Source organism: Miniopterus natalensis, chromosome 20, assembly GCF_054644295.1.
Source record: "Miniopterus natalensis isolate mMinNat1 chromosome 20, mMinNat1.hap1, whole genome shotgun sequence".
In the NCBI taxonomy this organism is placed as follows: Eukaryota; Metazoa; Chordata; class Mammalia; order Chiroptera; family Miniopteridae; genus Miniopterus; species Miniopterus natalensis.
The window spans coordinates 12,450,911-12,477,996 of record NC_142100.1 but is presented as its reverse complement, the minus strand read 5'-3'; the positions used below and the strand labels follow the sequence as shown (position 1 = coordinate 12,477,996).

Genomic DNA, 27,086 nt, shown 5'->3' with positions numbered 1-27,086 from the left:
CCCCAGGTCGGAACGCTAGAGTGCGAATCGACGGGACGGCCGGACCACCGAGGTGCGCGCCCGGAAGCAGCCGGTCGGCTGCCTTTGGAGCCATGGCCGCCACCGTGCTGAGAGCTATCTCGCGCGCTCTACGTTCGCCGTGCTGGTGAGTGTGGACCTCTGACCGTTCGCGGGGTGTTTGGGGCGCGTGCGGGACAATCCGCACCGGCTGCCCCCGGCCTCGCCTGCGCTCTCTCCCCGGCCGCCCTGTCCACGGATACCTAAGGACTAAGCGGGCTGATCCCACCTCTTCCAGTTGGTAAAAATCCGAGGACTCGGGCGAGCAGAGACTCTGCCCAACTGCTCTCTGATCTGAATGGGGGATTTTGTAAAATCTCCCACATTGACCTTGCTGTCACATCTAGTAGTTACAAATAAATTAGGTTTTGAGGGCATTGCAAATTTTTGTTGTTTAGTGGGGAGAATCAGATATTTATATACACTCATCTCTTTCAGGCCTCTGGGAATTTGGCAGACACAGATTAGAAACACCCACCAGCGAGCTTCATTGTTGTCTTTCTGGGAACTCATTCCCATGAGGTAAACTCAAATGTGGGTCTGAACTCTTTGGAGGTGTCAGCGGGAGATAGATGTGTTGAACAGAACAAATCACTACGTTTTGGTTTGCAAAATTAATAGCCTACAAAATTTCTCAGTTAAATTTAGGCAGATGTTTTTCTGCCTTTTCAACATTCTCTGGAATACTGCTGTGTGTGTAATCAGAAAACAAGTATTAAATGTAGAAGTAGTTTAAATAAAATTTAATTAGCTTTGAATGGATCTTGTGGTTTTTAAAGGGCAAAACATGAACTGTTCTCCATGGGTCTTCCATTTCTGACTCCCTGGATAAGTGGGGGGAGGTATGAGGACTAGTTTTTCCACCTGGAACTCTGGATGCTTTCTAGGACTTGATTCAAGAAATGTGGTCTTGATGCTAGAGGACTTGACTATTCTTAATACTAAATTATCACCATAGATGTGTTCCTGAGAGTAAATCAGACGTTTGTGAATGCTCTAGGATGGGCTCACTGAAGAAATCCCCAAAACTAGGGACATGCCAGTCATTTTTATTATGCTCTCTTTTAAGTCTTACTGAAATCATTTTTATAAGTCACAGGTCCATTCAAGATGTAACTGGCTTCTAACTCATCAATTTGGTATTTTCACTTTTCAGTGCAATGCCAAGGCACACCTGAACTCCAGCACTAAAGATGAGCACTTCCCTTTAATTTATACCCCGAAGCCCCATGAAGCTTTTTCACCCTTTCCTGGGTTGACAGTGCCTACACAGTTCTCACAAGGACTCTGGGGTGGAGGCCATCCATCTCCCTGCCACTTTCAGCTTACGAGGCAGGACCATTCACAGTTCATTCCCCAGTGGAGAGCTCAGTACAAGTTTGGGGTACTTTACATGGTGCCATGTCTCTCAGCATGTTTGTGAAACTGAAAAGGAAAATTTTTAATGTTTGCTTTATCTATTAGAGCAGAACCTCTGCGAAAGAAGAAGAAGGTAGATCCTAAAAAAGACCAAGCTGTAAAGGACCGTTTGAAAAAGAGGATCCGAAAACTAGAAAAGGCTAGCCAGGAGCTAATTCCCATTGAAGATTTTATTACACCTGTGAGGTTCTTGGATCAAGTGAGGTAAGAGTCCTGTAGGGTTGAGGTCCTCAGGACAAAGCAGTTCCATCACCTAAAGGTACTTCTACCTGTAGTTCACACCAGTGATGGGAAGGGGTAAGTAGGCTTGGGCTGACTTGACCCTGGGCTGAGTCCTTTTCTCGTGTCTCCTGAGAGTTGAAAAACATTCCTGTGTGGTGCTCTTGAATGGCTGAATGTGGGAAAGAAACTCAGAATTGTTCGATAAGCCAGGCCAGATGCTTGAGTGGGTTCGTATCAGCACTGCTCAAAAGTTCATATTGTTGCTCTTTTGCAAGAGAAGTTGTAGTTGTCACAACTTGGGCCTTGGGTCTGCAGGCCTGCAGGCCTTGTCCATCCTGATGGTAGAAAACTCTTAGCCTCTTGCTTTGTGATGCAAAAGCTCATAGCTAGGATGTTATGTGCAGAGTTGGCATCTTTTAAGTGTACTATTTATAAAGTAGCACCTTGCCATACAAGTGGGACACAGCAGGTGTCTTTTGGTACTCCAGGTCTGATATAGGCTCTTGACTCCCTGGAATTTTGGTGTCCGTTTTCATTATACCATTTCACTTTTCTCCGAAGTCACCTCTCACCAAAGGTCGTCTTTGCCTGGGAAAGAGGAAGTGCTATCATAGCCTTCTCAGAGGATCACTGTCTCTAATCTCCATGTAAAGCAAATGGCACTGGTTCTTAGTGTCAATTGCGGCTGTTGCCACATTCAACATCCCATTCCTTAATTTGTCCTAAATTCCAACTGTGTCTGGCATGGAGGGTGCTTGGGCCATATGCAGTCATGGAGACTTGTTGGTCAGTGAGGTCAGTGCTCCTCAGCTTCACACCTTTGGATTTGTGTGTTCCCAGACAGCGGCCTCAGGTAGAGCTCTCCTTTGAGGAGGCTGAGCGGAGAGCTTTGCTTCTGAAGAAGTGGTCCCTGTACAAGCAGCGAGAGCATGAGATGGAGAGGGAAGCCATCAAGTCCATGCTTGAGGCCCAGCAGGAAGCTCTGCAGGAACTACAACTCACGTCCAAGGAGCTCCATATGGAGGCTATCAAGCGGGACCCCAGTCTGTTCCCCTTTGAGAGAGAAGGGCCAGATTACACACCACCGATCTCCAACTATCAGCCCCCTGAAGGCAGGTACCATGATATCACCAAGGTGTACACACAGGTGGAGTTCAAAAGATAGAGCTGCAGGCAGCTATCTGAACATGCTACCCTTGACAGCCAGAACCACCAGAGCTCAAGCCTGTTTGTCACAGAGTTAGGCATGCTGAGAATAAATGTAAGTTTAATCAAGTGTCTCTTTGTCTGTTAGAGTCATAATTAATTCACCTGAGGATGGATGGGGGTGAGATATGCTGCCCTTTTTTTAAAAATTTACTTTTTTACTTTAATTGTTTACACTATTACAGGTGTCCCCCCCATCCCTCTCCACTCCCCAGGTACTGGAGAGAGGATGACTAAGCGATGACCATTTCCACACCAGTAAAAAGGAAGAGTCCAGTCCTGTGGGGCAGATGACCCTAGCAGGAGGCACAAAATGACCGCAATAAACAAAGGTGAAGGATGTGTAGGCTGTGTGCACAGGTGGGGCAGACAGAACACATGAACTTCCTCACATCATCAGGACACCAACTTAGCATTTTAAGCTGGGGAGGGGGACTGAAGAGAGTGGAGCAAGCCAGAGACACATTAATTAACAAAGTTGCTGTGTCCCACAGGAGGGTGGGACACCTGGGGCTGAGGACTCCTTTGAATTGCTGTTACTCTGGGATGGTGACTGTATTAGTGTGCTGGGGCTGCCAGAACAAAATGCCACAGACTTCATGACTGAAAGACATTTCTCACAATTCTGGAAGCTAGACCTCCCAAGATTGAGGTACCAGCAGGGTTGGTTTCTCTGAAGGCCTCTGTCCTTGGCCTGTAGATGGCCACCTATTCGCTGTGTCCTCACATGGCAGTATTGGATTATGGCCCACCCTAATGACCTCATGTTAACACTGTCCAAGTACATCATATGCAGAATTTAACAATCTCAATGACTAAACTGTTGATTTAATTTTCAGCTTCTATTTGGAATCTAATGTGTAAAATGGCTTTTCACATATTCCACATTTTCTAAAAATTTTGAGGGCAGCAGACCAAAATTCCATATGTCCTGGGCTTGGGTTTTTTCAGCTAAGAGTCCATGAACCCTTTTTATGCAAGATGGTTTATTCTGTAGCTGTGTGCATTTCTTAAAAACCAGAATCTCACTTCCTATGAACCTAGAAGGTGCAGCTTGCTGGTCCAGAGGTATGCCCAACCTGTGTCTGCAGAGGAACTGAGTGAGTGGGCCATAGCCAAATGTGAGCACCAGTGGCTGGCGATGCATGGTCATCACCAAACCAGGGCCAGATAAGGTGTTCATGGCGCACAACCATTTAGTTACCTCTATAGGTCCACTTTGGTCAGGGCCACTACTCAAGAGTTTACCTGAGAATTCTAGACCTTAGGATAGCCATCTCCTGTGCTACTGCCCCTGGCAGGGGAACATGAGACAGCCCAACCTGGCTGCCCACAGCAATCTGCAATGGTGCTTGCCTTCTTGGAAGCTGTGCAAGTGGGCAAAGGTGTCTTCCAGAGCATGGCAGCAGTGGGGCACCCTGAATGCCGGTGAGGGTGGGCAAGTAGCGTTGGAGATGTCAAGCTCCATGTTCTAAGCCAGGCAGAAGCTCCCAGGTACTGGAATGTTTGGGCCAGTCAGAGTCCTTAGGTGATGCAATAGCCCCACTTGAAACAGTCCGGAGGAAGCCGTGCAGGGGTGCTTGTCACTCGTCTTTCTCTTCCTGCGGTAGAGGGAGATGCCAGTCTGCAGGAGGGCTCTGCCGCAGGGTCCACACTAGGGTGTGCTTTCTTGCAGCCTGGACTCTCCCACGCTCGCTGTTACAGAGGGATTGCTGTGCAAGGAAGACCCCAGTCACTTCCCACCTCACATGGCCCTTGTACCTCCCTCCTCCTCAGCAGCCTCCCAAACAGCGTATGGTACACACCATTGCGAAACTGCTTCCATCTATTACATCTTGGTAGCTGTTCCATATTAGCACACACATCTAGATCATGCTTTCTCCCAAGCTACCATGAAAAACAATTGACCCTTGAACAACATGGGTTAGAGGTGACAACCCACCACACAGTTGAAAATCTGTATAACTTAAGTTGGCCCTCTGCACAAGTGGATTCCCAACTGTGGGTGGAAAGTACAGCTGACCTTTGACACAGGTTTGAACAGCACAGGTCCACTTAAAAATCCACAGTAAGTGGAGGCACACAGTTCAAGCCTATGTTGTTCAAGGGTCAACTGTACTGTGTAGATCACCATAATTTGAGGACATTTAAAAAATATCTTCTCCTGGGTCTCAAGGCTTGATGCCTTTGGTTGGCCTAATCAGATTCACCTCCTAAGGCTGGCTGGTGGCTGAGTTGGAAGAAGAGATGAGAGTCTGAAAGAGGCCAGAGGGAGGAAGATCAGGCAAGGGAGCCCTGGACAGGTGAGGAGTCCAGACCACAGATGCTACTCTCCTCAAAATAAACACGGCAGTTCATCACAAATGTCACAGGGCCCTTTGGTAGGTGTCAGGGTCTATGCTGGCCTCTTTACACATATTAATTCCACCTTCTCAGTCATCTTCTTAAGTTCTATCGTCTCAAGTAGATGTTTTTGTTCTTGTTTAAAAAGTGATCAGAAATGCAAAGTAGAATATGAAAGACTCCCAGACCTCCATCCCCGAGGTGAAGTTAACAGCTTCCCCAACACAATTTTAGGCCTAAAATTTTAGAGCCATCACATGTTTCCCTAAAGATGGAATAACTTCTACCGGCTAGTTTATACTTCTTGCATTTTTCACTGAGGCATTTTTCCAAGCCAGGATACGTTACTATCTATTCTTTAATCCTCACCTGTGGATATGTTTTTCCATTGCTTTACAGAGAGAGTAGAAGAGAGAGAGAAAGAAACATCAATGTGAGAGAGACACACTGATTGGCTGCCTCCTGCACGCGCCCCGACTCGGCCAGGGATCAAGCCTGAAACCAAGGTATGTGCCCTTGGCTGGAATCAAACCCAGGACCCTTTAGTCCTCGGGCCGATGCTCTAACAACTGAGCCAAACCAGGTAGGGCTATCTATTCTTTTTAATGGCTATGTAATGCTCCACTGTGTGGAAGAAGTTATTTGGTCAAATGTCTATTAGTGGAATTTAGGACACTTTCAGTGTTTGCACTATCACAGTGACAAAATAGAATTTTCAATTTTTAACTGTGCTCCATTACCCAATTATTTCCCTAGGATAAACTTCCAGAAGTAAAACTGGGGTCAATGGATATGCATTTGACATTTAGACAATCAGAACACCTCACACTCCACCAAAATGCACAAGGACCCCTGACCCTCCAAACCCCTATCAACACTTCTGACATTCTGCCAGGCAGAAACCACCTACTGTAGTTTTAACTTTCATACCAGGCCATTAGGTTTTCTTTTTAAATGAATTCCTTCTTCATGTCCTTTGCCTACTTTTCTACTCTGAAATCATCCCCATTTTTCTTACTGATATAAGAGCTCATACATATGTAAAGATTACTAATCTCTTTGTTAATCCTCACCTGAGGAAACTTTTTCCATTGATTTTTTAGAGAGAGTGGAAGGGAGGGGAAGAGACAGACACATCAACTGGTTGCCTCCCAAACGCGCCCCAACCCAACTGGGCCAGGGATCAAGCCTGCAACCGAGGTATGTGCCCTTGACCGGAATACAACTGGAAACCCTTCAGTCCACGCTCTAACCACTGAGCCAAACCGGCTAGGGCACTAATCTCTTGCCACATAGGCTGTGAGTTATCTTTTCCACTTTTTGGACTTAACTTACTATGAATCTGTCACATTTTCTTTTACACCATAGCTTGGTTTCTACATCAGTTTGTCTGTTTCAATAATAACATACATGTAACAATGTTGAAGCAGCCGTCAGTCAGTCCCGCAGGCTCCCCTTCCCCAGGCACTCCCCATGAGCACTGCACCCTCACAGCTTCTCTCCATCGCCCTACCCACAAAAGCTCCAAGGCACCACTGTAGTCTAAACTAGACTGTAGGTGCTAGGAGGGCAGGTACTCTGTTCTCATCCCTCCTGTATCCCCAACAGTGTCCAACGTGACAGGTATCGGCTGAATGCATGGACAACTAGAACCACCTCCTTACTGGTTGGTCTCTGTGCCCTTGAATAATGGACTCTCCCACTCTGGCAGCCAGGCTGGTGTTTTAAAGGTATAAAACAAATCATGCTTCCCACCCTTTTTAAAGGCCCACCAGGTCCCCGGTACCTCTCCAGCCTCATACCCTACCCCTCACCAGCCCACCCTCCTTCTGCTCCAAGCACCCGGACCTTGTTCTTCAGGGAAACCCCCGGGACAGGGTGAAGGCTGCTAAGGCTGGTTCCTGGTCTTCCAGGACTCAGCAATATCACCTCTTTTGAAGATCAGCTGACAACCCTAACACTGTTGGGGGGCCCTTCCTTTCTTCCCAAACCACTTTCCACTCCCCTTTTTGTCTTTTAGTGTCAGAAAACCCAGTTGATAGGCTAATTTTTGGTATTTCTCGAAAGAAAGCAAGCACAAAGTCCCGGGACCTGGAACGCGGGGACGGGTGGCCGGTGCACTCGGCCGCCCCAGCGGCTCGGCGCCACCCCCGGCTTCCCGGGCGCACCTGGGCCTCCGCGCTGCGGCGCTCCTCCCACTCGCGGCAGCTGTCCAGGTCGCGTCGCCATTGCTCGCAGGCGGGCCGCTCGCCGTGGACGTAGTAGTGGTGCAGGAAGTGCCCCGCGCTGCGGCAGAGCTTCCACTCGGCGCGGTAGGCTTCGCAGGGGCGCGGCGGCTGCGGCGAGACGTGCGTTTCAGTTGGAAGCCGCCGCGCCGCCCGCCCCGGAGCCCCAACCTGAACCCTCCCCGGGAGAGACCGCGGTTAAGCGGGTCACACGGCCCGACGAGGCTCCCGCGGGTCCCCGGCGCCCGCACTTACCCGCCAGCCGCCGCCGTCGGCCATGTCACGGCGAGCACCTCGCTCCCGTCCCCCTCAGCCCGCTGACCAATGGAGCTCGGTTCAGCCGGCACCGCGTGAGAAACCGAGGAACTCGGCGATATGACGATTTAAATCCACGCCACCTCCTTGGCACGCGCCAATGAGCAGGACGTCCGGGCGGGGCGGCCAATAACAGCCGGGGCGGGGCGCAGGCGGGGGGCGGGGCCCAGGAAGCGCGGGGCGGGGCGCGTGCCCGCAGCGCAGGAAGCTCCCGCCGAGCCGCGCAGCCACCGGCGGAGGGGGGCGTCCGCCCCGGCTGGGAAGGATGCCCGGGCTGCGCCCCACGTTAAGTTGGCTCTTTGCGAAACCACGCGGGTCCGGCCAGTTCTTTTTAGCGACTGTTATTTTCAAAAATCTCAAAGATCGGGTTTACTGTCCTAAGCACATACTGTGCAGTAACTGCCGCGAAGCCGCCGAGTCTACTGCTGTAGTGTCCATCCGAGGACTGAGATGAACTCACAAAATAACCCGGGTTGGCTGGGCGTGAGGTGTGTTGGGTGTAGGGTATCTAGGGTGCGGGATAACCTCCGGAGAGAGCTCAGGCTGGAGGTGGAGGCGAGAAGGGCATTCTGCGCAGAGGCAGGGTGGTCAAAGGCATGGAGGCTGTGAGTGGCATGGGGTACAAGTCCAGGGGCAGCTTGTATATTTGATTAGGAGTGAAAGCTTTATGGAGACAGAAAGCCCTGCAATACCAATGCAATGGTTCTCCAACTTATGCACACCGAATCATGTGCTGGGGAGCCCCTTACAATGCAGTTGTTGGGCCCCTCTATGATTAAGACTGGGTCAGATGTCCTACAGGTGGTTCAGAAAGCTCTAATTTTATGAGTCCTGCCAAGTTGGCTCACAGACCAAGCTTGGAGAAGACACTGTGACAATAAGGCTGTGGGCCAGGGTACAGCAATGACGATCAGGACTTTTGCTCCAGGTGACCCCACTATGTCACCAGGAGACCCATTATTGGGGTACACCCCTGGCACAGGCAGGGGAGTGTGCCTCCAGCAAAAGAACAGAACTGATTTCATTACATACACAGTAGATGATGCCTAAGGGAGACAAAAACCCAGGGCCAGCTTCTTTGTTTATTATGCATTAAAAGACAGTATGTCAGGCAATGTGATTTTGTCTATGGAGGCTGCCTACCCACCGAAGGCTCTACCTCTGCTAGTGAAGCTGAGACCCCTTAAGTGAAGAGTCAGGTAGGTCACAGTGGTACTTCATGCCCTCTGAAACCACATCCATCACCAGTGGTGTTGTTTTGGGTCACGGGGCCCAGTCCTGGTTATCATGAGAGTCTTCAATGCTCATTCTCTGAGGATATATGGGTGGACCCTGGGGCTGTTGTCCTGGAGTGGTGCATCCTCTCTTCTCAGTGTTGGGCTTCTGAACTTTGATCAGAGAAGGACCCCTCTGCCTACAAGCAGGAGACCTGATACAGGGAGAGACCCTGGTGGGCCTGACCATCCCCACCCCAGAGGTCAGAGAGCCTTGTTTTTCCCTACATTGTCCAGGAGACACCCCCCCGCCAGCTCTTTTCTAACAGCAGGATGGAATCGAGGGGCACCTGCAAGCAGGTCTTCCTCCAACTCCTGGTCAGTGGCCCAAACATCAATCTATATTGACACCTAATCAAAATTTAGAGGCAATCCAGGTTTTAGTCATTCCATTTTTATTTGAAATTCTTAATTTAGAATTATTTTCAAGCAAAAGATTAAAATAATTGGATTAACATGTCAAAAGGTCTTACTTTATAGAAAGTGAGGATCTGAGACCAATAAAAAATAGGCAAGCCAGCAGAACCTTGGATAATTTAGTACATTAAACTGGGAGTAGGGGATAGGGAAGGAGAGAACCGTATCTTTAGCTTTCATTTACTCTAATACTCACATTTGTGTTCACCATGAAGTTTTGTGGGTTTTTCCCCCCACAGAATAGATTCATTAAGGAGCCAATTATTTCCAAATGAAAACTAAAAGTAGAAATGCTTTCAGATCAGGTTTTCCTTCTGAGGAATGGTTCTTTGGGGGGGGGGGGGGGGATAAAATAAAAATAGAAAAACCTATCCTCAAACTACTTAAATTGTAGCCAGAGTGATGGAATAACCACTATTTATAGAGCACAAATCTATTTAGACCACTTTTCTCTAGGTCAAAGGCAACATCTAAGCCACAGACCCACAAAAAGAAAAGATAAATAAAAAAAGAGAACACCACAAGTTAGAGCAATTCAATCCCCTCCATCGATTTTTATCAGGAACTGGGGAACTCTGCTCCTGCTGAAGCAGTGGGAGTGCTCCCAAGGGCTGAAAGCAAGAAGTGGAGAGGAGGCCCCCTATGGGATCTCAGAGACAGCTTTCTTTCCCCAATTCAAGTACATAACCACAAAGTCCTGCTGTCCCAATTCCAGGTTAAACTAGACAATTCTCAGCTAACTCTAAATGAACCTAAAGTGACAGAGCATCCTCTGCGACAATCTCATCCCTGTCAGAGGCAGTAACTAAAAGCCATTATGTTGCAATTGATTATTTTATTTTCCAATCAGCTAACAGTCCCAACTTAAGGCTTTCTTCCCTTTTTACGCAATGACTGTCCTTCTCCAGAGAAAGCAACGAATCTGCCTCCAACTTCATCCTGTGTGAAGAAAAATACTATTTTCAGAAACTTCTTGGAGGTTTATAGAAAATGCTTTATTCTGTTGACTCATGTACCATCCACCCATTTTCCTTACTTCCTCATTCATAGTCAGAAATGTCTTTAAAATATAAATATAAATCATAATCAACTGAATTGAAAACATGACCACACAATCACAACTATGTGTCTACCACAGCCTTTATTCTCAGGGTGAAATGTATATCCTTTTGTGGAAGCATTACATTTTTTATGTAAAAACTATAAAATACACCCCCAAATGAAAAGTCACATGTAACTCCACTACCCCAAAAAACATTTCCAGTTACTTTTCGGTATATGCTTATATAAACTTTTCATACTTAATTCCCAAGTCTGAAGTCAATGAATTTCTTATCTGATACATTCTAAAATCTATGGAAATTCCATCATGTAGTAGAGGCAGTCTTCTACCACTGGATATCACTTCCAGGTTTGCAGTATTTTAAATTGCTGTGGTGGGCAGCCTAAAGTGTTTGCACACAGCTCTGACATTTCCTACAAGCTGAATTCCTCAGTAAGCTATTCTCCCACCAGCAGAAAGGCGGCTTGTTTTTTCTAAACCCTCAAAAACAGGTATCTTTCATGTGTTTGTATTGCTAGTCAGCCTATAGAAGATAAAGATTCTGAGCTCCCAAACACACATGTAAATGTGAGTCATCCAGTCTTCCCTTTCTGCAGAACCTTCTGTTTGCCCTGCTGTCCATAACAGGTCTGCCTTCTTTCTTCTGCATAAATTTAATCACAGCAGGCATCCCAACAACTTCATCTGCTTGAGGAAGGTGTCTCCTGATGTCTTCCAGCTGCCCTTCCTAGACTGACCATTCTCTCAGTGCTATACCTGGCCATGGGACCCCTGTTCCCCAGATCTAAGGCTTTCTTATTTCTACCTTATTTTTTCATTTTAGTGGGGTACATCTTCCAGCAGCTTCCTGAGAAAGGGTGCATGAGGACTATCTTTTTGTAATATCTCAAGTATCCCAAAGTACCTTGTTTTTGCTCTCTCATGTTTCAGTGATAAGGCTGGTTGGTGTTAGGTTGCTCTGGCTGCCATAACAAGGTACCATAGACTGGGGGACTTAAACAAAGTGTGTTTTCTCATTGTTCTGGAGGCCAGACATCCTAGATCAAGGTGTTGATAGGTTTGGTTTCTCCTGAGGCCCCTCTCCTTGCCTTCTTGCCGTGTCCTCACTTGGTTTTCCCTATGAGCATCCAAATTTCCTCTTCTTATAAGGGCACCAGTCAGATTGGATCAGGGGCCCATCCTAATGGCCTCACATTCACCTAGTTACCTCTGTAAAGGCCTTAACTCCAAATACAGTCACATTCTGAGGTACGGAAGGGTTAGGGCTTTAACATAGGAAAGGGGGTGGGGTGGTTGCATAACGCAGCCCATAAGATTTGGGTACAGAATTTTTGAAAAGCTTCCTCTCAGAAGTTTGAAGACTCGGCTCCATTATCTCCTAGCTTACTATGTCTGGCTGAGATATGCGATTCTTGACCTATGGTAGAACCTCTTTCCTCCTGGAAGCTTTAGAATCGTTTCTTTGCCTCAATGTTGGGTTATTTTCATTCACCGTGCTGGATTCGCAGTGGGCCTTCTGACCTGCAAATTTGTGCCCTTCCATATGGAGCAATCATTTCCCTGATGGTTTCTCCCTTTTTGGTGTCTCCAATCTCTTCCAAGAACTCCAATGATTTGGATGTCAGCACTGTAAACTTTCTGACTATGGTCTTCACTACGGGGTGAGCTGGCTGGGACCTTCCCTGGGGCTTGTCAGACTATCCATAGAAAGCTCCTCCAACAAACCTGCTGCGTCTGGGAGCCGAGCAGGGGAAGGACACCAAGGGTGGCAATATTTAGGATGCAAACTGCCGCTCATGCTCTCTTTTATCCACTGTGCTGATGACCCCAAGCCAGGGTCTTTCCATGGTGCCTTTTCCTGGCAATAGGAAGGGGTGCTGCAGTTCTAACTGCCTTGTGAAATATTCTCCATCTTTAGCCCCTCTTTTTCAGAGGTGCCCTTTGACAGCTCTACCACCTAAACCAAGCTATGGCCTGCTCAGTATGCAGCTTAATCTATTAGGTCAGTTACCACTTATCTTTTTGCTTGGGGGCTTCCAAAGTGGTGCTGCAGTTGTCCTCTTCACTGTCTTTATTACCTTATTTCCTTGTACCACAGCTTTAGTGTATCTACAACAGTGGCATCACAAGTCAGTCTGAAAGACTCCCCATGCTGAAGCCTCTATGCCTGAGTTAGCAAGACCGGCCTATAGCTGGCAAAGACCTGGAAAGGGCCTCAAGGAGGACTCAAAAGGTGAGGTATGATCATGGGGATCACATTTGCTTGTCTTAGAATGTGTTCCCAACAGTGTGTTGAGAACATTAAGGCTAGGAGGGGCTGTGAGTGGAGCCGGGATGTGCAGACAGCATAGGGGTCTCTATCCCCAACCACCCAAAGGCTACAGGGGAGTTCAGTGATCAGAGGGGCCTGTACTCGGAAATTGGCCAGTGACTGGTCCCATCTGGCAGCCCACCATGAACAGGCTCACAGCACATCTGCTACCCCTAGCACCCAAGAGACCGAGCCTATGAGAAAAGGAACCAGGAAAGTGGTGGGTCTGAGTGCTGGCGTTCTAGAAATACACAGCACACACAGCCACAGCTGCTGGGTTGGGTGAGTAACCAGTAGCAGGGTGTGCTGGATTTTCTGAGTCAGTTTCCAGCACCTGGAAGAAGGGCCCATAGGCGGAACCTCTTCTTTTACCAACACCTCCTGTCCTCATCTGCACCCTTTCATTCTTGTCACATGGGAACTCTAGGGCCGAAGGAGGCCACTCTCATCTGGTCTCAGTGGAGGCTGTTTATGGAGTGTGGTGCCATGCAGCTGTCAGGAGCTCTTCCCCTGGGCACTGACTGCCATGCACCTTCACGCTCACAGCAGCCACCTCCTGGGACTCCCCAGGGATTAAATAATTAAGTATAAAGCACTCAGCATGGCGCCTGACACCTGGCAAAGACTCTGTGATCCAGTATTGTGCTGATCACCAACATTAGGTGATGCTAGAGCTGCAGCCTGCACACATTCCACACAGCCTCCACAGGACAACTGGGCCATCGGAGGGCCCCAAGAATGAAGAAAAATATGACAGAAATACCCTGATTCAAATTGGAAAGAATACCTCCACTCATCATTAGAAAATAAAACTTCTTACCCATGAAATATACCCACCTCTTCAACCTTTTTGATCAGTGGACGTGAATTTCTGATGAAAGTGATCTTACCAAGTTTAAACTCATAATTGGGAATTCCTCTGTAAAGAAGATGGAAGAGGGAAAATGTTAGTCCTAAGAGAAAAGGGCTCAAATTCACTTTCACAAGCAAGAGGAAGGCAAGCCAAAGGGATGATGAGTGTTCTCTTGGCGACTCTCACTCTGGGGTAGGTAGCAGTACCCCACCCTGGCCTTGGGCCAGCCCTCTGGTGCTCCCCAGCATCCCTCCAGGAGAGAATCAGAAGGCGACTGGGGTAGAGGCCTTCAGAATCACTGCCTGGCCTGCAGTCAGGGTCATCTGGAGGCTTGGAGGCCCTCATCAAACCTGTCCTCCAGCCTCACGGATTAAACTGGAAGGGGTACACTTGCACCAGACTAATTTCCTTCCTTCAGAGAGCAGGTAAAAAACCCATTTATAGCATTCTCCCTCTGCTCTAACACATAGTAGAGAGGTGACATATGACAGGTGATGTATCACATCCCTGCCACCACTGTGACAGGACCAAAGCAGGGTATCTGCTTTGAGTCCCTGGACCAAACAACAGAAACACATCTCAGTGAGGTAGCTCTTCCCTCCTGTTTGAGGGAAGTTGAGATACTGTGACTTGATGAAGTCGTAAAATAGAAAAATCAATTACTAGATAGGAACTGGAAGGTTTTAAGTAGATCTGATGAGGAGCTACTTGAGGTGAGTGAAGGCTGGAATGCAGCGGTCCTGGACTTGGGGGAAAGATACTGATACACTTCCACTGGGAAACACCAACTCCCTGTCACATTCCAGTCCCTCAAGGAGAGCAGGGGGTGTAGGGATTCATCCACCCTGCTAGCCTCGTTGAATTGGGATTTGTCTCCAGAGCTGGAGTGAGACTGCCCATCCCAGAGGTCTGGCACAGACCTTCCCTAGACAATGGTAAAGCACCAGGCTGAAGCAGACAGGGCAGACCCACCTTTTAATGTCTCCAGGCTTGATTGGGGAGGGGCTGGGTTCTACACCTTTCTTCTTCCCGTCCAGTCTATTCCCGGAGCCAGAGAAGGCCTATACAGGCAAGCAGGAGAGTGTGTGTAGTGAGCCCCGAGAGAGTGAGCACACGTGTGCCCTTTGCTGAGACTACTGCAGGGATATGTGCTAGGGGATGCCACCCAGTCCCCCTCAGAAATGAAGCTCTCACTTCCCAGCTGCTGAAGTGTGGGCAGTGGAGAACTCTCTGCCTAGCCCCTCAGGACTGCTGTGAGCTGAAGGGAGCCTCCTGGCTCAAGAGTAACCACTGCCCAGGGGCAGGCAGTAGCAAATGACAGGTTGAAAGGTCTGGCCTTGGCCTCTGTAGGATCACCCAGTTTGGGGCTCTGTAGGTGGACTAAGACATCTGCTGCAACTGCCCCATAGCTCAGCTTTCAGTCCTGCCTCTTTCACTGCTTCCTAGTGCCCTGGTGCCCTCACACTAGCCATCTACACTTTTTTCCCAGGGAGCCTGGTTGGTGGAAGTACTGAAGGGTCATGTTGCAATTTACTTTAAAACAGTGCAAGCAAAGAAAAAGAGGACATGTTCTTAGAGATAAAGCAAAAGTGGTCACTTTGGTGAATCTAAGTGAAGGGTTTATGTGTGTCCACTGTACTATTTTAACTTTTTGGTAGGTTAGAATTAAAAAAAAAAAAAGTTGTGGCTGCCTTAGAGATGTTAGGAGGATTCCATGAGAAAGTGGATGTCAAGTGCAGTGTAACTGACAAAGTGGCAGATATATGTGTCTACAGATACCCTGAGGCCCAATCCCTGCTGAGGTCCATGGAGAGTTACAGAGAGTGGCTGGGAGGAGAAGATAGCACAGCAGGAGCACAGGGGTAAAACACGCGACCTGGTACTCACACGGAAGCCCAGCTCGCCAGCATAGCCGCTATGGTCAGCTTCGCCTTCCTGACAGGACAGAAAAATGAGAGATAAGCGTCTCAGCAGGGATACCCCAACTTTTCCCTTGGGCCCCTCATTTCTACTACTGTCTCGGCACCTGAACAGCTGGGACATCCCCTGGGAGCAGGGCTGGAAGAAAAGCAGGGAATGTGGCTACACTGGCACCAGTAGAGGCCAAATACAGGCTGGTAATCAGGATAGACCAGGACACACTCCCAAAGACCATTACCAAAGAGGCCAAACCTGCCAGGCTGGGGAGGGAGAAAACTTACAGTTGACTCTTCATGCTGGACTTGTCTTTCAGGTTCTTTGTAGCCCAGTGGAGCATCAAAATCCACCTGTGTTCCCAAGATGAAAAGGAAAATTATGAGATATGGTGGTACTTAGGTTTCCTTAGCTTTTCTGTTTGTAACTGAGACAACCGTAGATTTACATGCAGTTTTAAGAAATAACACAGAAAGATGCACTGTACACTTTGCCAGTTTTCCAATGGTGACATTTTACAAAATTATAGCATAATATCACCACCAGAATGTCGACATCTACACCATTCAGAATTTCTCAATTTTAGAAGAGTTCACTTTGTGTGTAAGTTCTCACAATTTAATCACCAGTGTAGGTCTGTGCATCCATGCCCACAGTCGAGATGCGGAATAGTTCCAGCACCACAGGATCCCTTCTGTATCCATACCCATACCTCTGCTGGCTGCCTTCACCACCACCCAGGGCACCTTGCAACCACTGTTTTGTCTTCCCTTCTGAAGTGTTGTCATTTCAAAAATGTTTTAAAAATGGGATCAGTGTGTAACCATTTGGGATTGGCCTTTTTTGCTTAGCATCATTCTCTGGAAAGCCACAAAACTGTTGTGTGTCCCAATAGTTCCTTCCTACTCAGGAGCTAAGTAGCTTTCCTTGTTGTTGTTTTTTAAAAAAATTGAGCTTCCTTCATGCTTAAGAAGATTCACTCCTTGACAGGTCTGAGATGCCAAGTAGATTTAACCATCTCAGAACTGGAGGCCACTCTGACACCTCCACTGGCCATGAGAGGGATCACAAGGTCAGTGGCCTCGTCATGATGCTCTGGCAGCGTTTTCCTCCTCTGTCACCCAAATAGTCCTGGGAGTTCTGTGACAGTGACATCCTCCTGGGGCACTGGCCTAAAGGTGCTATCAAATGCCTGTCTTCCCCAGGCTGAAATGCATTGTAAGCAGCAAAGTCACTCACATTCATGTCACACTCGATGATCGACACAGCCTTGTCAGGCTTAGTCTCCATCACCCGCAGTTCATAGATCTGTGGGAAGAACACAGAAATCAGTTGGACAGTTTCATGGCAGCACTGGGAGCTGTCACCATTCACATTACTGCGGCTTCCTACTGAGCTTGCAGATCCATTATTCACCTCCATGACACCCTCCTCAGCCACACCTCTTGCGGCAACAGGGGACGAAATCATAAAAACAAGGTCCCAGACTGCCTCATTTCTGTGTCCTGACAGCTTAGCAAAGGGCTTAGCTCAGATTTTAGGTGCAATGCAGACCTTTCTAACTGCAGCACATTGGCAGGCTCACCACTGTGATACACAGACTTGTAACTAATAAGGATAACGATGTTAAGCTCACGCATTCATAAATATAATCAATCAATTATCAAAACATGGCGAATTATTAGTCTAGGCCTCTAAAAAGCAAATAGTAGGCAGCAATTAGTTGACAAAAGTCAGGTATACAATGCTTAAAAAGAACCCCCATGGAAATATCAGAGTGGCACTGCAGGTCCTCCTTAGGTGTGACCTGCTCTGAGCTGGGCTAAAGGCCCTGCTGGCCCTATGGCTGATACACTCACCTTCTCATTGTAGTTGATGGCAATCACATCCCCAGTGGTCAGACAGGCAAAGTTCCTCAATGCATTTTCTAATCTGCAGACACACATTGTCAAGGCATAAACATAAACTGTGGCTCTAGAATCTGCCACCGTGACATGGCACATCCCAGAGAGGATCTCAGAGTCTGAGGATCTCAGAGTCTGAGGGAGAAAGAGCCAGGCTGTCTAGGTTCACTTCCTTTAGTCACAAAGCCTTCCAGGGTGACAGCAACTTTGTGAAAAGGGCCTTGTGTGGGATGCTGTCTTTACTCATGTGAAATGCCATGCTGCACGAGTGCCCTGTCCCTGACTCTTCCCGAGGATCCCTGAGCTGTCAGATCCAATCCACGAGGCCTCTGAGGATGGAAATGGCTCCTGCACTGTTGCTCTGTGCATCCCCCACATTCTCTGCTCTATGCTGTCTTAATCCAGACTGTCAGCCAGACCAGGGAGCATTGGGTTGACTCTCGGCTGATGAAAGTAATGCCCTTTCTCCATATACAAAGTTAGCTACGATGAGAGAAACTGCCTCTGAAAGCAATCCAGTAAGTATGCATTGCAATACATGTAGAAATCCAGAGAAAGTCATGAGGGGCTACAGTGACAGAGACAGGCCAACTCTTATGCACCTTCAAGCAGAGCTCTGAAGGACAAGGTAACCAGACCTTGTCCCAGGACCGGAAGCCTCCACTGACTGCCATGAGCAGAGCCCAGCACCCCCACATGTCCAGGACCTGGCTGCAGGGGGCTCAACACCCCAGTATACAGACATAGTCAGTGGATGGCTCAACATGGCACACCCACATCTAGGACATGGCTGGCAGCAGCTTGCTCCTGAGTTCCAGCCTGGGAAGAGTGTGCAGGGGGACAGGTACAGGAAGCTTTTCTTTTACTGTCTACTTATCTGTATTTTTTCCAAACATGCATTTTTAAAAAAAAATAGGTAAAAGTGACCACTCTATAACATGATCTCAACAAGCCAAACGGCGGCCTCCATGCTATTGCAATCCACACACAGCAAGTCCCTCACCCACACTGGTCACTCCTTAAATTATAAACACACGCATCTGGCTTATGTTCAGGGAAGAACATACAAAAAAAAACAAATCAAAACAAAACCCACTAGAACCTAAAACCTCTGCTTTCCTCTTGCTGAGAGAAAGAAAACTTACTAAATCAATGCTCTCCATTGTTTTGGAGTGAAAAGCCCTAAACTTGGGTAAAAGGGGAGGTTGAGTGGCAACTTTGTGGGCACCAGTGGCTCACAGGGGTTGGGGGCTGACGGGCAGACCAGTTGGCCCCCTTCTACCACAACATACTGGGCTTTGGGCTAGGTGTCATAGTCCACCTGAAGGAAGGGTTCAACTTTGCCCATGAAGTATATGGCGAGTATACAGAAGAGGCCCACAGAGCGTCGAGCGCACTTGTCAGACCCAGGTCCAGGACCATGGTAGATGTGCAGGCTGAATGTCATTACTCTCAAATTACAACTCCAATCACAATAAATAAATATGTGCTCCCCAAAGTAGGCACACGTTCAACAAAGCGCTGTTTACTGCCTGCCAGCATACCTCTCTTCTGTCCAGAAGAACCCTTCTTATTCCAAAAGGATACACTGCTTTGGGGTTGGTAATGTCCAGGAAGTCAGGGCTCTGAGGCTGAAATTTGGAGTACGTGGCCACTTGAAGGTTGACGCTTTCCACTTGAACCAGGCCTCCTTCTTCTAACAGCAAATTCTGCATCATCTAAAGGAAAAAGAAGGCTACGTGAGGCTTCTGGAAATCAAGTGGCCAGCAGGACCGTCACCAAACCATGCACTGGGCAGACTAAAGTCTGACATTTAGATGGCCTCTTCATTGGGACCCTGTTTGAGGCTGACTTACCCTGAAGAAGCCCAGAAGCCTGAGGTAGGATGGAGCCTGCCAATCAGCCAACAGAATGCATGTGTATGGGGGTTGACTCAGTGGCAACACTTGGGAAAACCCAGGCAAACACCTACTCTTGCCAAGAGCTGGGAGGCCAGCTCAGGAGGAGGCAGGCTGGCAGCTCCATGCACCTAAAGAGGCATCCCAGGGGATGTGATGTTTCTCAGAAAAAAGTGGTCTAAGAACTTAGACAAGGGGCCACCCAAACTCCAATTCTGTGAGTTGGAGAGAACCTCCAAGATATAGTGTATCCCACTATCACCACTTCCTCTCTCACCTCTACAGAGGGGCCACAAAGAGGTCTCTGCAGATGCAGACTGGCCTCAGGAAGTTGTCACTGCCCAACACTTCAGCTAACCATAGCGTTCTGTTAGATGAGCAGGAGAAGGCCTCAAACACAAGAGGAGAACCTCCAGACACACAGGAGAGTGAGGCAGGGAGAGGCAAATGCTAGGGAGGGCAAGTGAGAAGGAAAGTAAGTTGGGCCTGGGCTTTGAGGTGTAAGAGCTCCCTATGGGACTGAGATTAGGAAATATCACAAGAGAGGCCAGACAACAGGTGTGATGGAGTAGAGGGCTCCTGTGGGGGAGCGACTGATCCCACCTAGCACTTGGGAAGAACACAAGCTTAAGGGAAAGCCTAAGTGCTCTAGAAAGGGTTTGTTTCCATGGCAACAAAATTGAGTGCTTTAAAAAGACTCAGTTATAGGCAAAAAAGTCACACCCATTGCAACAGAACTAGGGGAGAAACTACTAAAAATGGGGAAAAAATGGATAAAATAGAAAATTCTGTATTTAGACCTTTTCAAAAATACTCCTGCTTCATTATCTTTAAAAAGCCTTACCCAGGAGATGGCAGGTAAATGGCACAGCTGTGGTATCTAGGCTACTGGTTGAGCAATCATCAAAGAAAAGGCTATTCCAAATGCCCTTCCTCACTCTGAATCTGGGGGCAAGACGCTTACACATGCTGAGGGGGAGGGGATGTCCCTGCCTCAGTTCCCACCTGAGACAGGCTCACAGACTCTCCAGAGACCCGGACTGCCCCACTCACCCAGTGTGGTAGGTAGCAGATACCCTCATCAGCCACAAATTCCAGCACACCGCAGTGTGTCATGCGGTCCGAGTTCTTGTTGGTCAGTTTGAACAGCATGGGATAAGTAATGTTGAGTCGGCCTAGAAACAAGAGAGGCTATTGGACAAGAGTTCTACAAGGGGGAGAAACCCTGTTCCCCAAACATGTTCCCCTAGAAAGCAGCCTCCGGGGCACCCACCACCGCTCTACACAGAGTAGACACTCGTACCCAGGTGGTGCCTAGCCCTTCAGTGTCTGCTCACCCACAAGACCCCACATTCCCTGCGAGATCACAAAACTTGGCCCAGAATTAGGAAGTGTTCAGTGACTCAGGTTCTTAGCAGCAGCTCACACTTGTGGTTTTCTGAAATTCTGATTTTAAAAAGTGGGATGCTCACTCATTTGCAAATAACTTAAGTGCCATCCATGTGCTGGACAAAACTGCCACCTTCAAAGGTTTCTAGTGAGCAAACGGAGAAAGAAAACAAGTGCACCCCAATGCAGTGTGCTGTGGGAGGTGTGGGATGGGAGGAAGCAGGGCTCCTGGAGGATGTCCTCCAGGTGAGTCAAGGTGGGATGGCCAGGAAGGGAATGTCAGGCAGAGGAAGCAGCCTGAGCAAAGGAGTGGAGGGAAGGGGAGCCCAGCCAGTTCAGGAATGGCTGACAATTAGGTGAGACTGGGCCACGGGGACAGGAGAGGAGGCTGGGTGGGACACCATGCAGGGTGACTGGCACATCAGCAGTGTGGGCTCTCAGCAGGGTCACAACACAGTACATCCCCTCTGAGGGTGAAGCCACATACAGGGCCATAGGCCGGCAAACAGGACTGCTGGCATGCTGATCCAGGAATGCAGGGGCCACAGAAAGGAGGAGCTGTCAATGGGAAGCAGAATCCAGAATAGTCAGGGATTGGGACAGACTGACATAGCGGTGGTGTTTGCCACATGCCTCACTCAGTCTTCTCAGAACAGTGAGGTAGGTACTCTCATTATCCCTTTTATCTACAGGGAACTAAAGCACACAGGTTCAGCAACATGCCCAGGATCCGTGGCCCACAAATAGTGACACTGGGATTCAATGCAGGCTACTGGCCCAGGTTGGAGGCTTAACCATTGAGGCCCGCTTTAACCTGTCAATTTAGGCAAACATGGCAACAGAAGTTTCATTCAGCAGTTGGGAGGTATGGCAGCCTCCATTTGGGATCTCCCTGAAAATTCTAGTAAAGCAGACCAAGTAATGAGCTTAGGCATGACACCAAAGATAGGGGAGGAGAGCCCTCCAGAAGTGGCTCCTCACTGTAGAGGCAATGGTCCGCATGGGCAAAGTGTGACTTGAATGCTGACAGTATGTGGCCAAGGGCCCAAAAGCCAGGCCTCTGGCCCCAGGGCACCTCCCAGATATAGAGCCGTGAAAAGGAAAGGAAGTCAGTCAAGGCTCCAGCCAAGGGTCCAAGATTCTCGTGGTTGGAAGAAACCCCTGTGTTCCTCAATCTGTTGGTCTTCAAACTGCATTTTGTGATTTAGAAAAATGCCTTGGGGCTCCCAAGCCATCTATACCCAGTCACTTCCTCCAGCCTGAGCAGCGACCCTTTTTACAAATTAGGACTCCCAGTAAGAGTTCATTTGGACAGTTTCTCCCACAATTAAAAGGTTTGAACAACACTGATCTAAATCCCACTGTCCCAATCTGAGTTTCTTCTCAGACACGTGTGCCAAGGGTCACTCTGGTGCTCAGTTCCTACGTCAGCTCAAATGGAAAGGCAGGCTCTTTAGGGGCCTTGACCTCTCCTCTCTTATTACTAGGACCTGTCTGAGGAATGTGAACCTCTCAGCTCTATCCACCCAATGGCTGAGCTGAGGCCAGGATTAAAGGCCTCCACTGGGGATAGCCACTATGCTGTTGACATCGGTGAAGCCCTGGAGCTAAAGGCTACCACCTGATGCCTTCTGACTGACATTACAAGGGTTTAGGATGTTTACAAACACACCATAGGGCACCACAGGGCAGGAGGTACTCCTGCCACTCAGCAGCTCTGATGGACAGGCACTATGTGTTCCTGTTTAAAGAGGAGTCCACTGTATTTCAGAGAGGCCAAGACACTAGTCTAGAGCCAGGCTGGGCAAGGTGCAAAGTCCAAGCCAGAACGACACCAGAGCTGGCACCCTTTTTCTAAGTGTACAGAACACCAACTATGGACCCTCCTGCTGGTGGCCTCCATGTCTCCTGCTTCTGATGGGAGGAATTCACAACAGAAATATCATTGAATCTCAAAAGGCAATGACTGTGCCTGTGGTCAGGATTTTGTGTGTCTAGGTGGAGTGAGGCCAGGGTATGAAGTCTCCAAATTGCTCTCATGGGATGAGGGGGTCAGGGAAAGAGGCAGGAGCCAGTGAGAGGAACAGCTTCTGGGGCAGAAGACTCCATTTTTGACATGCTTCAGATGTAGCAGGGCAGAGGGGGTGGAAATGAGGGCCTGGAGCTGAGGAGAGATGCTTGAGTTGGAGATGAGAGCCCTGCCGCACAGCATCCTCTTGGGAGCTGACCACAGTCCTCTAGCAGAAAACCTAGTAAACCCAGTCAACAGCATCAGCTGCCCAGGCAGTGTGATAAGCCTGGGTGCGCCAACCTTCCTTTAGTCCTGATGGGATCAGAGATCAGGGTGGGGTCAGGGGCCATCCCCTTCACAGAGGAGGGACCTGGAGCTGAATACTCACTGGCCCTCAAGGCTACCTCACTGGGGCATCTGTGGCCCCAGCTCTACCAGCCCAGCATGCATATTCCAGGGCCAATTCCTGGCCAGATATGGCATCCATCTTTATATTACCTCAGTTCTCAAGTGACGTAGAAAATACTTACTGAGTTGATCGAGGGCTGAGGGTGGCATAATTACTGTGGAAAGAACATTTAAAAAATATTAGAAAAGAAAAAGGAAGGAACAAAAGCCAAAATGCAGTTTCTGTTGTATCCTTAAAAAATATTAAATACTTATATGGTAGCCAGAATTTAATAATAATATGTCATAAAGAATTTTGCTTGCTGTAACTTATTTTGGGGAACCGAATGGCTACTAGCCATAAATCTAATCATAACTTGGACCCCACCCCGCCCCAGCAAATCTGGGATAAGCAATATTTTCACTGTAAGTAGCTACTGTTACACATGCAAAATAAGGGCTGTTGAAGACTGAGGGCAGGGAAAGTTACTATTCAAAATAAAAACAAGCACATACTCTTCCCGCCTTTCTCCACATCTGACCTGTCATTAGGCCCTGCAAGCATGGACACGGAGAAGCAGCGGTACTGCGTGGAGAAGCGGTTCTGGAAGACTCGGGGAATCGGGTGGTCAAACATGTTGAAAGAGAACTAGGAGGAGGAAAGAGATGCCGAAGTTAGAACAGAACGAAAGTACATTTCTTCTCATCAAAAGCCAAAACAGATCCGGTAGTTAATGCCGCTCAATGTTCTCAAAGAACAAGATGCACCAAATTCCTGATGGACCAGAGAGGTCTGCCTGAAACACTTCTTGGCAGCACAGTCCATCTCCACCCTTTTTGCCATGCCCAGTCTGTTCCTCCCATCTCCTTTCCACCATTTTTAGATAGTAGGATCTTACTAAAAGAACTGGGCACATTAAGCCTGTCCTTCATCTCTTTTAGCCTTCCCCCGCCCCTGCCTCCACACACACCCTGGGACCCAGGTAGAAGCTCCGCAAACCTAAGGGACTGGTTACTGAAGGCCCCCAAATCTCCCATACCTGCCGTCTCCCCATATCCCAACCCTGGGCTGGTTCCTCTGCCTGGTACACTTTTCTCCTCATTAAAAAACATCTATTTATTAAGTGCCCACTATCTGCCAGGCTCTGATCTGAGCACTAGGGGAACATCACTCCAGTGAGGTTTGTTCACTAACAAAACAGGTAAAACCTCTGCCCTGGAAGAGGTGACATTCAAGACAAAGGAAACAAGCAATAGAAAATGCCTGTGTCAGGAGGTGATAAATGTTCTGAGGACAAAAGAGGTTAAAGGACAGAGAGCTCCTGGGAATGCTATTTTAAGTGGGTGGTCAGGAAGGGACCCTGCAGAGTTGGGCATTCCCAGAGACAGAGCCAAAAGGAAAAACAGGGAAGAGCATTTCAGGCAGGGGGAGAGCAGGTACCATGTTTATACTCCTTCCCCTTGCTTCCATGACCATCCTTTCCTATTCCCAGGAGACTTCCCTGCTCTGTCCAGGGTCAGGGCCAGTGCCCCTCCAATGTGCCTTCATGTTGTGGTACGTGGTACTCCATCCTTCCTGTTAATAAGTAAAGCCAAGACATGGTGCCATCGAGAAGGTAAGATTCCAGCTCTTAAAGCTGTGGATTACGATGAGGCTTAGAAACATGTTACACAGCAAGCTGGTGTCTTCTCAAAGTACTGCAATTACTATGACGTTTCAAAAAAAGAAAAAAAGCAAAAAAGAATATAATAGCACAACAGGGTATATATCCAAAAGAATTGAAAGCAGGTCTTGAAAAAGTATCTGTATACCCATGTTCATAGCAGCACTATTCACAATAGCCAAGAGGTGGAAACAAGGGAAATGTCCATTAATGGGTGAATAAAGGAAATTTAGTGTATACATACAATACAACATTGTTCAGTCCTTAAAAGGAAGGCAATTCTAACATATGCTACACAAATACACCTTGAGAACATTATGCTAAGTGAAGTAAACTGAATACAAATGACAAAAATAGTATGATTCCCCTTCTATGAGGTCCCTCGAGTAGCCAAATTCATAGAGACAAAAAGCAGAATGTTGGTTTCCAGGGTCTGGGGGAAGTGGGGAAATCTTCCTAAGATGTAAATATAGCATGTTCCTGTTTAAAATCTCAAATGGTTCTTCATTCCCTGTGGTCTAGCACAGCTTTCAGACCTTTGACTCCCTTCTTTTAATCAACAGGACTCTGTGTTCAACAGACTCTCGGCCAGAAGCCTCACAAATGAAAACCGTTTCCAGATGAAAGAAGGAAGAAGTGTGGGGGCCTCCCTGAGTGCCGCTCACTGCACCACCCCACCAAACCATTTCTTCTCTTTGCGTATGAAAGAGGAAAATGTGCAAAGTGTTTAACATCCATATACCTACCTTCAATCCACCCAGGAACCTGACTTTCTGCACTTCCCCACTGCTCAGACCCCAAATCCACTACTTTCCTTTATAACCCCACTGCCTGGCACATTGCCTCCCACATAGGAGGTATTCAATGTCTATTGAGTGGATAAACTTGAGAATAGAAGTGTGATTCAACACCAACACACTCAGGGTACAGTCTGATAATCATTCCTCGTTTTTACAAAAGTGAACAGGTGACACTGAGAAATGCTGTACAGTAGTAATTAGACTGAGCTTTGCAGCCAGACAGACTAGGTTTCAAATTTTCACTCCCCACTTTTGTGACCTACACTATTTACCTCTTTAAACCTCAGTTTTCTCATGGTTAAAACGATAATAATCACCCTTGTCTCCAAGGGCACTGTAGGGCTGTAATGAGGGGCTGTAGGTGCGCACAAAAGCTGTGTATCGGGAAAAGCGCCAGCAAATATTAGCTACTACTGTCATCTTTACCGAGTCGCTTAAACAGCTGGAGGCATGATTACCACCCAGGCAAGACCCAGGAGGTACTGGGCTCAAGGAACTGGGGCAAGAGCGGAGTGTTTCCGCTCACGGGGATGCCCCAATGCATTCTTTCAGGGAAGCCCCTGATTCTGCTCCTTACCCCAACCACCTTTCCATTAATTTGGTGTTTATGGAAATCTGTTAGGTGTCTACCACTTGCGAAAACCGTGGGCGGACACAAACATGGGAGGAGTTCAAGTTCAACTGAGAAGAAATGCGAACCGTCTCCTGAACTAGAGGGGATGACCCGTAGGCAAGGGTACGACTGTCTCCTGAAGCTCCCCAAACGGACAGACGGGCCTGACTGCGGCCCTGGTGACTCGGCATCTCCGCAGCCCTCAGGTCTGCCCCGCCGGGCCCTAACCCCCTCCCCATGACTCGGCCCCAGCTTCCGGGCCCTGCCCCACGGCACTCACCATGATGGCACCTCTGCCACGCAGATGCTGCTAGGTCCTGGGAACGTTACGAGCCGAGCCCACCAGCTTGTTCAGCTCACAGCCCTCGCAGCAGCCGCCTCGGCTCTGACGTCATGGGAGGCTCACCGGAAGTGCCGGACCATAGCCGGGGTGGGGGGGAGGTGCGGAGGATAGAGTTGGGTTGGGCTGCAAAAGAGAAAAAGCCAGGCAAAGGCTCCAGGGTCTAAAGTTTCTCCGGAACGAACACTAAAGTACATTTTCGAACTTATGTCCACTCTAGAGAATTTTTAAAAAGTATTTAAAATTACATTTTGATGGTACCCCCCCCGCCCCGACAAATTTACTAGGGCCCGTTTTCCTTAAGGACTACACTACCCAGAATGCACGTAGACCTTCTGGCCTTTGCCGCAGCCCTTGAGGATTCGGGCGGAAGTAAGCGACCCATCAGCCTTCGAACTAGACCAAAAGCCTATTGAAATCATAAACTGACGCCTTCGTTCGATGTATAAATATATTTAATT

The 27,086-nt window shown here is 48.3% G+C and overlaps 3 protein-coding genes and 1 long non-coding RNA gene across 6 annotated transcripts; 2 read left to right on the top strand and 2 right to left on the bottom strand.

Moving 5' to 3' along the window:
• On the top strand, window positions 1-3,713 carry MRPL40 (mitochondrial ribosomal protein L40). The gene is made up of 4 exons (XM_016204353.2): window positions 1-145; window positions 496-579; window positions 1,522-1,680; window positions 2,539-3,713. Exons 1-4 carry the CDS (start codon window positions 93-95, stop codon window positions 2,861-2,863), a joined length of 621 nt encoding a protein of 206 aa, XP_016059839.1. The 5' UTR covers window positions 1-92; the 3' UTR covers window positions 2,864-3,713.
• Window positions 1,216-7,848, bottom strand: C20H22orf39 (chromosome 20 C22orf39 homolog). 3 transcript variants are annotated; one of them, XM_087828827.1, is made up of 4 exons: window positions 7,728-7,846; window positions 7,416-7,583; window positions 4,451-4,616; window positions 1,216-2,608 (listed from the first exon to the last, which is right to left on the bottom strand). In XM_087828827.1, exons 1-3 carry the CDS (start codon window positions 7,749-7,751, stop codon window positions 4,488-4,490), a joined length of 321 nt encoding a protein of 106 aa, XP_087684953.1. In that variant the 5' UTR covers window positions 7,752-7,846; the 3' UTR covers window positions 1,216-2,608; window positions 4,451-4,487. The 3 variants fall into 3 exon arrangements, with proteins under 3 accessions (XP_087684953.1, XP_087684954.1, XP_087684952.1); XM_087828828.1 differs by lacking the exon at window positions 1,216-2,608 and adding an exon at window positions 2,616-2,751 and having other exon boundaries at window positions 7,728-7,848; XM_087828826.1 differs by lacking the exon at window positions 1,216-2,608 and having other exon boundaries at window positions 2,759-4,616; window positions 7,728-7,828.
• Window positions 7,849-9,435: 1,587 nt separating this feature from the next.
• On the bottom strand, window positions 9,436-26,687 carry UFD1 (ubiquitin recognition factor in ER associated degradation 1). Its single transcript, XM_016204356.2, has 12 exons — window positions 26,566-26,687; window positions 23,725-23,857; window positions 23,352-23,384; window positions 20,475-20,596; window positions 19,111-19,241; window positions 17,479-17,551; window positions 16,859-16,927; window positions 15,907-15,972; window positions 15,593-15,640; window positions 14,678-14,766; window positions 13,690-13,771; window positions 9,436-10,417 (listed from the first exon to the last, which is right to left on the bottom strand). Exons 1-12 carry the CDS (start codon window positions 26,566-26,568, stop codon window positions 10,343-10,345), a joined length of 924 nt encoding a protein of 307 aa, XP_016059842.1. The 5' UTR covers window positions 26,569-26,687; the 3' UTR covers window positions 9,436-10,342.
• On the top strand, window positions 11,422-24,892 carry LOC107530560 (uncharacterized). The gene is made up of 3 exons (XR_015716214.1): window positions 11,422-12,543; window positions 12,640-12,774; window positions 24,702-24,892. It is a non-coding gene; the product is annotated as an uncharacterized LOC107530560 (long non-coding RNA).
• Window positions 26,688-27,086: the final 399 nt, after the last annotated feature.

Coding starts and splice junctions, on each gene's coding strand:
- UFD1 (XM_016204356.2), bottom strand. Junction 19,242..20,474: donor TCTGCTACCTACCACACTGG/GTGAGTGGGGCA, acceptor TTTTTCCTTTAG/ATGATGCAGAATTTGCTGTT. Junction 15,641..15,906: donor TCCAGCATGAAGAGTCAACT/GTAAGTTTTCTC, acceptor CTGTCCTGTCAG/GAAGGCGAAGCTGACCATAG.
- MRPL40 (XM_016204353.2), top strand. CDS start 93: ATGGCCGCCACCGTGCTGAGAGCTATCTCGCGCGCTCTACGTTCGCCG. Junction 146..495: donor GCTCTACGTTCGCCGTGCTG/GTGAGTGTGGAC, acceptor CATCTCTTTCAG/GCCTCTGGGAATTTGGCAGA. Junction 580..1,521: donor TGGGAACTCATTCCCATGAG/GTAAACTCAAAT, acceptor TTTATCTATTAG/AGCAGAACCTCTGCGAAAGA.
- C20H22orf39 (XM_087828828.1), bottom strand. CDS start 7,751: ATGGCCGACGGCGGCGGCTGGCGG. Junction 7,584..7,727: donor CCGACGGCGGCGGCTGGCGG/GTAAGTGCGGGC, acceptor GTCTCGCCGCAG/CCGCCGCGCCCCTGCGAAGC. Junction 4,617..7,415: donor GCCGCAGCGCGGAGGCCCAG/GTGCGCCCGGGA, acceptor TTCCTTGCACAG/CAATCCCTCTGTAACAGCGA.